Genomic DNA, 12,498 nt, shown 5'->3' on the forward strand with positions numbered 1-12,498 from the left:
GATAGTAGAAGGGAATATCACTATACCTTGTATCAAGATATTTTTAAACTAATCCTTGATCTCTTCTTCTTCGAATAGATCAAGATAACATATAGAACGCCCATAGATAAGACAACGATACAAATATGAGATCATGACAATGCATCAACGCGTCATTAAGATACTACCGTAGCTTTGCGTCACCGTATACACACCTTATCGATAAAGATTCAGGACCCAAACATAGCAGATTCCCAACCTATTCTTGACATCAGTCGTCTTCTTCCTGGCACTCTGTCGCACATGTTTTTTCTCTGAAGATGCTAGAGTGCATCAGGTACAGGATGGATCGTAGTCAGTTTCACCAACAGGTTCCTTGTGGTTCTCACGAGCCCTATATAGAAACACACTAAAATATATATGGCTTTCGCGTAGCGTGCAGTAAGTTAGATTATGCTGGAAAGACTGTCCCAAAAAGTTAACACATGAAGCAATAATTATCATGTAAACATGTTAAATGTATGTATCTAGCTGATATATGCATTCGGCGCATTCCTATTTATTTCCTTAATTTCCCTATTCCAGCAATATTTCAGAATTAAATAAAGTGATCGGCTGGTTCGACCCTAGATTGGTTTCTGCTTGACCAAGCAAATTGGTGGTTAATTGATAGCTTCAGCGTCATGATCTAGAAGTGTGTTGTGATGGTCCTCGCCGATCTTCGCCTTGCGAGTCTCCATCACCTGGACCTCGAGCTTCTCGGCCTCTTCCCATCGGCCCTGGTTACGATACATTGCCGCTAAATTAGACACGCATGTCCGCATAGAGGGATGGTCATAACCAAGCGTGGTCTTGCCTATCTGTATCATCTGCATAAAGTGCTCCTCTGCCTCCTCCAACTGGCCCTGGTTCATATATGTCACCGTCAGGTTATTCATATTCGATAGTGTATCAGGATGGTCCTTGCCTAGCTTCGTCTTATAAGTCTCCATCGTCCGCATAAAGAGCCTCGTGGCCTCCTCCCACCGGCCCTGATTGCTATATGTCATCGCCAGGTTTTTTATACTCATCAACGTATCAGGATGGCCCTTGCCGAGCTTCGTCGTGCGAGCCTCTAACACCTGCACATAGAACTTCTCAGCCTCCTCCCATCGGCCCTGGTTCCAGAACGTCGATGCTAGGTTGGCCATGCTCGTTAGCGTGTCAGGATGGTCCTTGCCGAGCTTCGTCTTGCATGTCTCCATCACCTGGGCCTCAAGCTTTTCGGCCTCCTCCCACCGGCCCTCGCTCACAATATATTGTCGCCAAATGCGACATGCAGGTCAGTGTAGAGGGATGATCATCGCCGAGCATTGTCTTGCTCGTCTCCACCGCCAGCACTGCAAGCTTTTCGGCTTCTTCCTACCGGCCCTCAAGCAAGTATGCTTTTGCCAACGTTAATGTGCTTTCAAGGACCTCTTTATGTTCTTCACCGAACAATATCACCCTTTGCATTCTTGATTTTGATGCCATCATTTTTACATCTGCGATGTTACCGCTTTGCCATGCGTACCATGCACCTCTATAAAGTAGAGTAGCCCATTTTCGTAGAGAGTTAGGCGATGCTGGCCGCTGTGAAATTATTTAATATGAGGAAAGAGCGACCCGCATCGCTCCCAGTTTTCATATTCACCGGTGGGAAACTCTTCGCTCAAATTGCTAATGAATTTCTCCTTCCATTGATCTATTTGTCCATGAGATTTCAACCAGGCGCGCGTAGTAAGTTGCATTAGTCGATGCATTGTGAAGAACGTGCTTGTCTCGCAGACAGAGATAAATGAATAATTCCTCAGTGTTGTGATATCATCTTCAAAATCGAGGCTCATATCAGACCCAGAGGTCTCCCCGTCGACACTGGAATCATCTAGAGACATTAATTTGGAATCGTGGTTGCTTGCGTCCCGTATCCTGAGAAGGTTCTCTGGAATCTCTTGCCGATCGAAAAAGCCCATAAGAGAAAGTAAGTCCGTTGCGGATGACTTTGTTCGACGAATATGATCGAACGATATTTGCCATGTTACCAGAATTAAGTTCTTCGCTTCCCAGTCCCGGTAGAAGTGGCCTGCCTCTTTTTCCAGCAGCTCTGTTGCTTCGCGTTCACTCCGTTGAAAGTCCCTTAGGTACTGCGACACCGAATAGCGAGGCGCTCGATTTCTAAGAAAGCTAGCGGCCTGTACTATCGCTAGTGGCATGAACTCAAGCTCTTCTACTAACTTTAGGCTCGTTTGGCCCTCTAATACTCCAAACTTCCTTTGAAATAGCTCTACTGCCCGGGCCTTTCCATTGGTTTAACTTCAATTAGGTTCGTGGGATTGATCATTCGTAACGCCGCTTCTTTGTTTCGACTCGTGATAATGATAGATCCATTTAGGCTTTGAGGGAGGTATTCCAGTAGTGGCTTTGGCGAGGTATTAATTAGATCGTCCTTCTGGGTCCACTGGCCTGTGGCCGGGGAAATGCGAAGGGATTCACAATCATCAACGTTATCAAGAATAAGAACCCACTTCTCTCTTCTTATCCCTGAGCCAATTTTCGACCAGACTGAATATATTGACCTGGGCATCCCGGCGCTCCGGGATTTTAACTTGGTCCGCTATGTCCCGAAAGCTTTGCTCGAAGCGGGCCGCATTAGTCGCATGGACCCAGAAGACCCATGTCGCTGGCGATTGGGATCGGACCTGGTAGGAGTACTCAATGGCGAGTTGCGATTTCCTTTGAGTTGTTAGCAACAAACCATCCTCTGGCGGCTCTGCACTAACCCCACACCACCGAGGCCAACAAGCGCTATCCTTGATCCGGGGACTTAGGTCTTGTCATAAATCTAACGAAGCAGTGTATCGCGACTGACAAAGTCTGGATCGCGCGCAAACGGGACGGTTGATAAAGGGCGGGTGGAGTTTCTGGTCGCTCTAGGGTGGAAAGCGCTGGTTAGTGAGTCGACCCTGACCTTATCTGGTTCCTGACTTACCTGGAGGCAGATCGGAACTCTGCATTGATCGAACCACGGTTATCTCCAATCTGCAGCCCATGGTTATTGCCACGGAACGATATTGATGCCATGATCAAAGAACCATGCGTCGTCTCGTTTTCATGCGAACGGCCATTTGTCCGGCTCTCAGCAGGAGGGGCACGCCGCTAGCTTCACTATCAGGTGACTCTACTGCGCTATGACAGGGGATCAGATTGGCTGGAAATCCACATCCACCATTTCATTAGTCCTGTGGGGCGTGGAATTGGCACCCTCCATGAATCGGATCGATCCGAGCCAGAAACACCCAGTTCATGCGCAGAACGCGATAATCAGCCTGAGTCCTCAAAGTGAGAGCACGCTGTGACTAACACTTTCAGAGCCTGCAGCTGAACCCTACCCCTACTCGGAAGACTACATTCCCCTGCCAGAAGGGACCTTTCCGGGAGGGAATTCGAGAAGACGCGTTAAGACGAAGTTGAATTTATATCGATCAATTCTGCACTGTAAGTTCCGAGGAGCGGTTTTTTGAAACTTCTATTTGAGCATGTGAAAACAAAGCCATGACCTTCCTTTAGGTACTACTGCTATTCCAATTGATAGTGCCCGTGCTGTGACCGATTTGTATACCCTTATTGTGGCTACCCGAAAAGACCGTGTTAAATGTGCTGTTTGTGTTGCCAACCTCCTGGACAGATAATTTCGAAAGAATTTGGGAAACAACGCCAGATGCGGTTTGATCCTCTTCAAGTAAGCGCGACTGCTTGTCAATTTCCTGAATGGCTAGGGTCCGCTGGGCGCCGCCATCTTCGTCATCGCATCCATCCTCTGGGATTTTTAGATCCTCCTTCCGCTGCAAGATTTCACCTTGCTTCCTCTTTGTGGTTTCGATGTGCTCCTGGATGGCAGTCTCGAGCACCCGCAGATGCTTTTTCGTCTCCTGCCGATCAATCTTAGACGCATCTTCCGACCGGACTAGGATTGTCCTTCAAACTCATTAGTCAGTAGTTCTCCGCTAACTAGTTAGTAACAAAAAGCCCGACAGGTCACGTACAACTGAGCACTATCAACTGCAAACTGAACGATTGCCTGACAAGACTGGACCTGCGTTCTCAAAGTCCTAATCTTTTCTTTATTCCAGAAGCCGATTGACAGACGGTCTCTGAGGGAAGTTTTCGTGGCGCTAGAATGTTTCGTCCACTGCTCAAGCTTCTTCGTAAATTCCGCGCATGCCTGCCCACATTTGTTCACCGATTCAGCGAGACCAGCCTTCTTAAGATCCTCTTTCGCTGCGACATATGTTGTACTGTCAGTAATCGTGAGTTCTGTAAGGACAGATAGCGGACGCTGTATGGCCTCTAAACTAGAAGTAATATCTTGTATCACATCTTTCGCTTCGTCAAGGCTATTAATAAAATCCCGGAGATGGCCGATGCTGGATATAGCGAAGTCGGTGATACCAAGAGCACCGACGGTGATGCTGAAGGGATCCATGTGATCTAAAGTAGGCGGCAAAGTCGTGCGCGTGTGTTTCTCTAGCAAGGCAGATTGATATGAGTGGAAAGTAGAGACTGGGCACTTTTATCAGGATCTGAAGACGTCAGGAGAACATGGAAGTGACCATAACATGGCCCTCTCCTGTCGCCTGGGTAGCTCAAAGCAACATCGAGACTGTTAACCGGCGACCGTGGGAGAGTTGTGTCTGTTGGTACGTGGTGGGCTGCTATTGGCTGAACTACAAGGCTGAACATCAATGCATGGAGAGAAAATTCGTGCGTTGCCGATCGGTGAGGGCATTTCAAAGAAACTTCCACCCACCGTTCTTGGACATATGTATGCTCTTCTCTTGACCACAGTGTTCTGTCCTGCGGAATGAGAGCGGCTGAGTGAAGGTGGGTACGTGAGTTGCAAATTGTGGCCAGACTGTTGTGATTAGGCTGACCATCGAGACGGGATTCGGGATCCCGGGCGACTTTCAGTCCCGTCCCACATTCCCGTGGGAATTGCATTTTGATTCGCAGCCCGTGCCAAGCCTTTCGGGAAGGGATTCCCATTACACGGGATTCGGGATGGGAGATTCCCATTCCCACTTACCTTTAAAATCAGGCCCTGTTTCCCGTCCCATTTCCCTTTGGAATTAAGATTAGAAAGAGAAATTCCATTCCCGGAAGCAAATTAAAAGAGGAAAATCTCACACCGAAGATAAAAGAAAAAAAGGAAATTCCCTTCTAGGGATATTCCCATTAAAAAATGGGAGTTTCTTGAATATAGCTAAGTTATATATCTTTGCCAAGACTTTCTTATTTCAGTTGTATAAAACCTAAGTTATTATGCGTAATATACACCCTATAACATGTTCTACAGTAGTTTACTAGGTAGTATGTAAAGGGCTAGGCCGTGTTACCTTCCCGAGTGTTATGTGTGGGGTCGGTAACGAGCTGAATGGTGCGCTACGGTGCGAAAGGGAGTATCTATACGGAGGGAAGATAGGTCCACGTATATTGCAGAACTAATCGCTGGCCTACAAGAGTTCAGGCCCCCCCCCGGTTGCGAATAGTTAACTATAAACACGTCGCACCGACTAAGCATCTTAGCTAAGGATCTGGCTATCGCGCTTCTGGGCGCTGCTAACATGTTTAACGACCGGAGTGAGGCAGCTGGGCACAGTGGAAGGTGGTAATATTGACCATAGCATCCACTTTTATTCTCCTTCTTCTTATCTTATACTTAGTATTGCAGGCACCAAATAGGGTTGATTTTGTTTTACTTCCACCTTTATTTAGTAGGTTATGTAAAGGGCTGGAGCCCATTTGACCTCTCGGGCCAATGTCCCTATTATCCCTGTTGTCCCTATTGTCCCTATTGTCCCTATTGGCCCTACTGGCCCTGCTGGCACCTTTGGCCCACCGGCCCTCGATCCATGTCACGTGACTTCCCACCTTGTTTGTTGACCGCTTATTGCCCTCTTTATCAAGGGCTAAACCTCTATAACCCAATAACTAGGGTGGATACAAAAGGAATCGTCGAAGAGGAAAGAGAAGAGGAAACAGCGATGAGACGATTGCGAAATAAGGGGGGGAAGAAGTCACATGATAGAGTGTACTAATCAATATACTAATTATGTGGCAGGCGAGGAGAAAGGAAACACTAGGGCTGAGGGCCCGAGTAGGCTGAGGGGCTCTAGCCCCTTACACTCTTCCTTTCTTCCCTTCTTCATCGATTCCTTCATGTACATAACCTATCTTATAGGCTCTACGGGTTCAGCCCTTGACAGGTTATAACAAATAGTACCTAGCTAATCGGCTATGTGATGAGCGAGATTTCACTATTAGTCTAACCATAGGTAGATTAAATTCATATATAGTTATAGTTGGGTTAGTATAATTTGTGTCAGATAGAATGGGCCTGAACCCATTTAAGCCAAATAATGTGATTAGAGTAGAGGTCAAAAATCTCCGAAATGACCTAAGAAACAAGCAGACTATCAACAAATAACAATAATACAATCAGGAAGAGCCCAACCAGCTCAATTCGTTCGAAAAAGACCTTTTACTAACCGTACTCTATTTCCTCTTCGGGACTAGGCGAATATCTGAAATGTGTGAGCTCGCTAGGCTTAGTTACCCTATGTAGTAAAGCTGCAGATTCTCCACTATAGACCGCACCGAATCCTCACCGAATGCAACTCTATACAGTAGGTCCTTTAACACTAGTGACGTGGCTGATACCGAAAAGTAGGGGTCACCGCAACATAATACACAACGCAGAGCTTATTCAAGCTCTCATAGAATTACACATATAATTGTGACAAATAGTCATAACGTGGTTGATCATGAAGATGAAGGGTCAATATAAACACACAGTACATAATACAATCATGGATGCAGAAAATATTCAACTATAATTCTGACAAACCCCCTGGCCTGTTAGCTCCCATTTGCAGTCATTTTCCGCCAATGTCTCCTATCGAATGTCGTCCATTTGCAACAACCTAACAATCCAATCTCTAGCTGTAACGTATGTACATGTGTGTGCATCTGCGCTTTTGGTAGACAATTATGATTTTGCGCGCAAAATTATAAATTATCCTATCCACCACATCGACGCTTTTGGAAAGTTTCGTGCAGTATAGAATGGAATTAGCAAGGAGGCCTGATGAGTTGTCATGAACTAGGAGCAAGTTAATGTAACAGGTTACATCCCTTACAGATTGCATTAGGGCCGCTGCCTTGTCTCTCATTGCCTTTCTCGGCCTTACATGTGATCCCCGCGTAGAAATGAATCCGCATGCATACTCCTCAGGGGGTTACCGTCACATGAATTACTAGATGCATTACAGATATAAGACCTAGTGTAAACCTATCGTACTCTCTAAACCATTGCTTTCTCTTCTTCAGAATACCACCATACAAGCTCAACCTGCCTCATTGGACTCACCTAACTCAACCTTTGTAGAAATGTCTCAACACAGAGCTATCAATCTCCTTGTGCTTCTGTTCCCGGGGTTCAACACGCTCGACGCCAATGGCCCAATCGAGGTATTCAGTAAAGCGAGTGTCCCTCCTGGCAGCGAGACAGGAATCACCTACAAACTCACTGTCGCCGCTAAAGACGACTACATCCAGGCAGGAGAAGGAGTGACCATCCGGCGTGATCTGTCCCTTCAATGCGCCCTGGAGAATATTTCGGATTATCACATCCTAATTCAGCCCGGTGCTGGCTTAGAAGAAATCGACTGTTATATCAACAAAGATCCAGCTTTCCAAGATCATAAGACTATCATCCAGAAATTCTTACAGTTGGGCCAGTCTTCAGAAAATCCCCGGGTCTTGTTGACTATTTGCACTGGTGCTTTGCTAGTGGGATATGTGGGAGGGTTTGATGGCTTAGAGGCAACGACCCATTTTGAGGGCCAAAATTGTCTGAGATCGTATTGTAACGCTTACGCTGAGCAATATGGTGGGAAGGGAGCCACAATTATCCCGGAGCTCAAATGCAGCGACGATACCGAACCTGACATAATATTTTGCGCGTACAAAAGCGCAATGGAGAAACTCGTGAGATGGGTCGATGCGGGGTGCAATGCCACTGGTGTGAGAGTTATCAGTTCTGGAGGAATCAGTTGTGGGCTCGATGCGTCGTTGTTTGTGGTGAGTCAGATATCCGGTATAGAACGGGCGCTTTTTGCGGCTAGGATCATGGAGTATGCATGGAGATGGGCTTAGTTTAAACTTTAAAAGACGCTGACAACTGCCCTTTTCATGATATTTCTATGTACGCCTTATTTTTTTCTTTTTTTTTTTTTTTAATAAAAAGTCAAGTCAGTGCAATAGGTCTCCATAGCCTTGTTTATATGAGATGTTAGTTTGTGAAATGTCGAAGTGGTAGAGACCATAGTAACCACTTTACTGCCTGGTACATCATAGTAATGCCGGTGTAGTACAGTTTGGCAAGAGAACTTGGGATATTAGCTAAACGAACACTATTTATCTTGTGGCATCCTTACCTAAGGACCAGAGTGGAATCAACTGTAAAGCTGGAGGACTTCGTGGTCATATTCGGTGATGGATTCTGGGTCCTGGGTGGCTATATTCTCAGCGACTTTATATGTGGCTTTGAGAGGTCTGACTGAAAAAGGATAAGTCCACATCATTTAACATCCGTCCCGTAATCCATGACCATAGCGGCTTACAGTGGGACGTGAAAATCCGAAAATTCTCCAGATTCCTGCTTTCGGTTACCCGAAATCACAGTGAGCGTCTTTGTTGAATATACTCCTTCGACATGGAGAAAGTCCATTGTCTCACATTGCAACATATATCGGAGGTTTTATTGTGACGACTGGGGCACTACAATACCCTCATAAACCGCAGATAACCATTAAAAGAGGGATGAATACGCTTGCGATTCGATATCTCCCAATTTAAATATAGATAGACATCCGCAAAATTACTCCCACATAATCATCGACATCTCTACCTCACATTAGCTTCTAAGCTCTTAGCCACTCCTTGGTTTCTGCACAGTAACATCAGCCTCTCCCACTGACCGCGATGGCTCCCACTATGTCCACACCGACGGATGGACAGCGGCCATCAACATGAAAGATCTGCCGTTCTATCTGGGCGAAATTCCACTGGCTCTGCCATCGGACAAGGATCCTCGGCTGGAATATCACCATGTCTACTGTGACGTTCGCCAACGAGGTCGACACCATTGTCTCACTATGTAGCCTAGTAATACAATTGCCAACAGCATCACTGTGGGGACATCCTTCGCTGCTGCAGTCGAAAGATTCCTCACTGCGACCACAAGTCCGACTACAGACAAACTGAGACCAGCACAAGGACTGGCACGGTTATCATGATAATTCCGGCGAATGAATGGGGTGCGATTGTCAGCAATCCATTTACCCATCGGAAGCGAGGGTATGTGTTTGGCTGACAGCCAGGGAGTGGGAGAGACATATTCATATTGTGAGAATACGTTGTCATGGGCCACGAGTGTTATATACTTGTCTGATGAATAAGTATCCTTAGCCTCAGTGTAACGAGGGGAAGTTGAAATAATGCACAGATCAGGTCTGTCGCAGAAGGAAGTTAGTCTTTCCACTATGTAGAGCTATATAGTCGTGTTATTGTTTTGAAGAATCGTGTGTAAAGTCCCAAGGAGAAAGTGATGCTTCTCTCTAGGCATGTGTCAAATTATATGCTACACCTCTGAAAGTCTTATCTCTCTCAAAGCCACCGAGGAAACCAATCCAAAGCCTGCGTCAGCAAGTCCTCAAGGCACGCTCTCTCCATTGGATCGTCCAGGTTGCCTCTCACGGCAAACCCATGACACCCAGGCTTATAGATCTTGTGCTCCATATCTGGTACTTTCCTGCCGGCCTCCTCTTTCGCATGCACTTTTTCCACCTTGCCCTTCTGTTCAATTTTGACACCAATATCGTCCAACCCCCAACCATAGCTAACCGGCACGACCAAATTCTCCACGTCATCTGGAAAGACTAGATTGCTCGGATGCAATGCGACCACCGCATCAACCAGCGGAATCTTTTTGTCGTACATCTCAATCATATTGTTCTCTAGCCCAGTGCGAATCGCATACTTTCCGCCCCAGCAGAACCCAGCAATACCTATTTTCGAATACCGGGGTGTTTTGCGTCTCAACGCTGTCAGAAATTCCATACAGACCTTGTTTGTAAGCCCCTCTTTGTGCCTCATCATCCACATCATCAAAGACTGCGCGCTAGCAAGTAGGCCTGTGTAAAAACCAAAAGATGATTGCTTTGCTGCGTCGACCGGGATTACAACGTCAGCGAACTTCAGCATCACGGGGTCGCCCTTGAAAAAGTCTGGCATGTAGACCAGCCATTCGCCGCTCCTTGCATAGGCGTCGGCGATGAGTTTGTTGTTGGGTAGCGCAAGGCCGAAGATATCTGAGTAGATTATTATCATACCCTGTGGGTTGTTGCGGTTGCCAATTACGTAGGTGTTCAGCCCGTGGACAATTTCTTCCTGACCCTGAGGTAGGCCTTTGTGGATGGTGCCCTGGAAACTCCCAAGTCAGTGGGGTTTATGCCTAGACATCCGCTTAGGTCGTACCTTATATACATTCCTGGCATGAAAGATCCATCACAGAATTCTTTTTTTGCCTTTTTTTTTAAAAAAAAAGTTAAAGTAGGTTAGCTCAAGAAGAATTGTTTGTTGCTAAGAGCCAGCGTAGATATGAAATATTCAAGCAACTGGAGAGGGCTAAAGAGATGTAAAACTGGGAACAGTCATTATCGAGGACGAGTGGGACTTTATATAGACATGAAATCAGCGAGCATCGATGTTTTCATGTTTACAACTCGGCGAGGCGACTCCCCAGTCATCTCAAGCGCAGGCAGCAACCAAGTCGCCATGTAGCTAGGGCAGGCAGCGTGAAGAAAGGAGGCTAATGTCGCCGAGAGTTTGACCACGTCCTTGGACACGGTCTCCGAAAAAACGCGATGTCTCACGCTAAGGCTTTTGTCCATCATCACTAGCCTGGAATGTGTCAAATAGGCCTTGGTGGATGTTGGAACATCGGGATATCCCTCTGCTCCGGATGCCGGTCTGCACTGTCTTAGTCAGCATCTGTTATGTATTTAGCCTCGTTCGTGGGTGCCTCCGTACCCCTGAATCCCAGACTCCTTCATGCTTCCAACAGTGGACCAGAATCATGTGACTAGATAGGGTAAAACCTCCGCGGAGCACACAACGAAAACAACAGAAGAATAACCAACATAATCAAGAAGAGCCCAACCAGCTCAATTCATTCAAATAAGACCTTTTTACCTATCGTACTTTATTTCCTCTTCGGGATTAGCCGTATATCTGACAGAATGCTACTGGGGGTTTGATAAGATAATAAATAACCGTGCCCTTAGTTACACCTCACCGCCCTTCTGGGTGTTGGTGCTCCCTGTCTCTACTTGTTACGGAAACACTATAATCCGCCCGACTTGGCGGTGCGGAGTATCTGACGATCGATTCAGCCCCTGAATCCTTTAGATAGTTGAGCACCTAGATAGGAATGCAAGAGACTCAGTTGGTTGAGATACTGTGATTCCTGGTGTTTCCACTGAATGACATCTACTTCCTAATTAGGCTAGTTGGCCTGTAGCTGATAGAATAGCTCCCTACGCCCCATTTCCCCTGAGTTCACAACACTACTGTCCATTTTCTCCACTTTTCTACTCTACAGGAGCACCACCATGGCAGAGGCATAAAAGAAGTCAAGAATAACGCCGTTCAAAGGAGACTACAGACTGATTATTTAGACCACTGCATTGAGTACCTACGCATCACGCTTACCTCGGATGTGACACCTCGATTATCCGTAGGCGATCCACAGGACTTTTAGGGCGAACATCTGTATTCAACACCATATATACGTGTCGCAGCTTCTGGAAGATTGGGGAATGGACAGAAAATATCGGATTGCCGGCATTGGGTTGACCAAATTCTTACTACGTCTCGCAACAATGCGGACGCATTAACAGGGATATAATCCCTGATTGGAAACGAGATAAATCTCCGTAGGACAGCAAAAATATAAAAGATAACGGTAGCGCCATTGGAAATGGGAAAAGAAGACATTTCTACAGCAGTAGAGGCTAATCTAGCATACCTATCTGCTAAAGACTGGGATTGTGCAATACCTGATCCAGCTTCTATATTTTGCATAGCATCACGGTTCCTGTCCACACTGGGTAAAGAAGCACGGTTATCCTCGGGAAATTATGTACAAGCACCGGGGCACCTGATAATCCAATCCTGCACCGGATTCAAGCACAGACACTCTATGGGGAATAACTCAATGGCCGTGGAATGATCAGCGAGAGGGATGTACATGTCAACGCAATGCAAGCGAGGATCGGGAGTCAGAATTTCAAAAGAACTTACAATACAGTTGTATTTAAAATTTTCAGCTACTCGGCTAGTCCCGAAGACGAAATAGAGTACGATTGGTAAAAGGGTCTT

The 12,498-nt window shown here is 46.3% G+C and overlaps 4 protein-coding genes across 4 annotated transcripts; 1 reads left to right on the forward strand and 3 right to left on the reverse strand.

Moving 5' to 3' along the window:
* Window positions 1-641: 641 nt before the first annotated feature.
* On the reverse strand, window positions 642-2,210 carry ATNIH1004_005454 (uncharacterized protein; the record flags this gene model as incomplete). Its single annotated transcript, XM_033570108.1, has 3 exons — window positions 642-1,266; window positions 1,385-1,540; window positions 1,624-2,210. The coding sequence occupies 3 exons, from the start codon at window positions 2,208-2,210 to the stop codon at window positions 642-644; spliced, it is 1,368 nt and encodes a 455-aa protein (XP_033426140.1).
* A 294-nt stretch (window positions 2,211-2,504) lies between these two features.
* Window positions 2,505-4,480, reverse strand: ATNIH1004_005455 (uncharacterized protein; the record flags this gene model as incomplete). Its single annotated transcript, XM_033570109.1, has 6 exons — window positions 2,505-2,730; window positions 2,778-2,820; window positions 2,845-2,927; window positions 2,987-3,036; window positions 3,672-3,972; window positions 4,041-4,480. The coding sequence occupies 6 exons, from the start codon at window positions 4,478-4,480 to the stop codon at window positions 2,505-2,507; spliced, it is 1,143 nt and encodes a 380-aa protein (XP_033426141.1).
* Window positions 4,481-7,443: 2,963 nt separating this feature from the next.
* xanA (isonitrile hydratase-like protein xanA) lies at window positions 7,444-8,211 on the forward strand (the record flags this gene model as incomplete). The annotated part of the gene is made up of 1 exon (XM_033570110.1): window positions 7,444-8,211. The coding sequence occupies one exon, from the start codon at window positions 7,444-7,446 to the stop codon at window positions 8,209-8,211; it is 768 nt and encodes a 255-aa protein (XP_033426142.1).
* Window positions 8,212-9,723: 1,512 nt separating this feature from the next.
* ATNIH1004_005457 (dienelactone hydrolase family protein) lies at window positions 9,724-11,171 on the reverse strand (the record flags this gene model as incomplete). The annotated part of the gene is made up of 3 exons (XM_033570111.1): window positions 9,724-10,539; window positions 10,839-11,088; window positions 11,149-11,171. The coding sequence occupies 3 exons, from the start codon at window positions 11,169-11,171 to the stop codon at window positions 9,724-9,726; spliced, it is 1,089 nt and encodes a 362-aa protein (XP_033426143.1).
* Window positions 11,172-12,498: the final 1,327 nt, after the last annotated feature.

Source organism: Aspergillus tanneri (genome assembly GCF_003426965.1).
Source record: "Aspergillus tanneri strain NIH1004 chromosome Unknown AapTan_4_pilon_pilon_pilon, whole genome shotgun sequence".
In the NCBI taxonomy this organism is placed as follows: Eukaryota; Fungi; Ascomycota; class Eurotiomycetes; order Eurotiales; family Aspergillaceae; genus Aspergillus; species Aspergillus tanneri.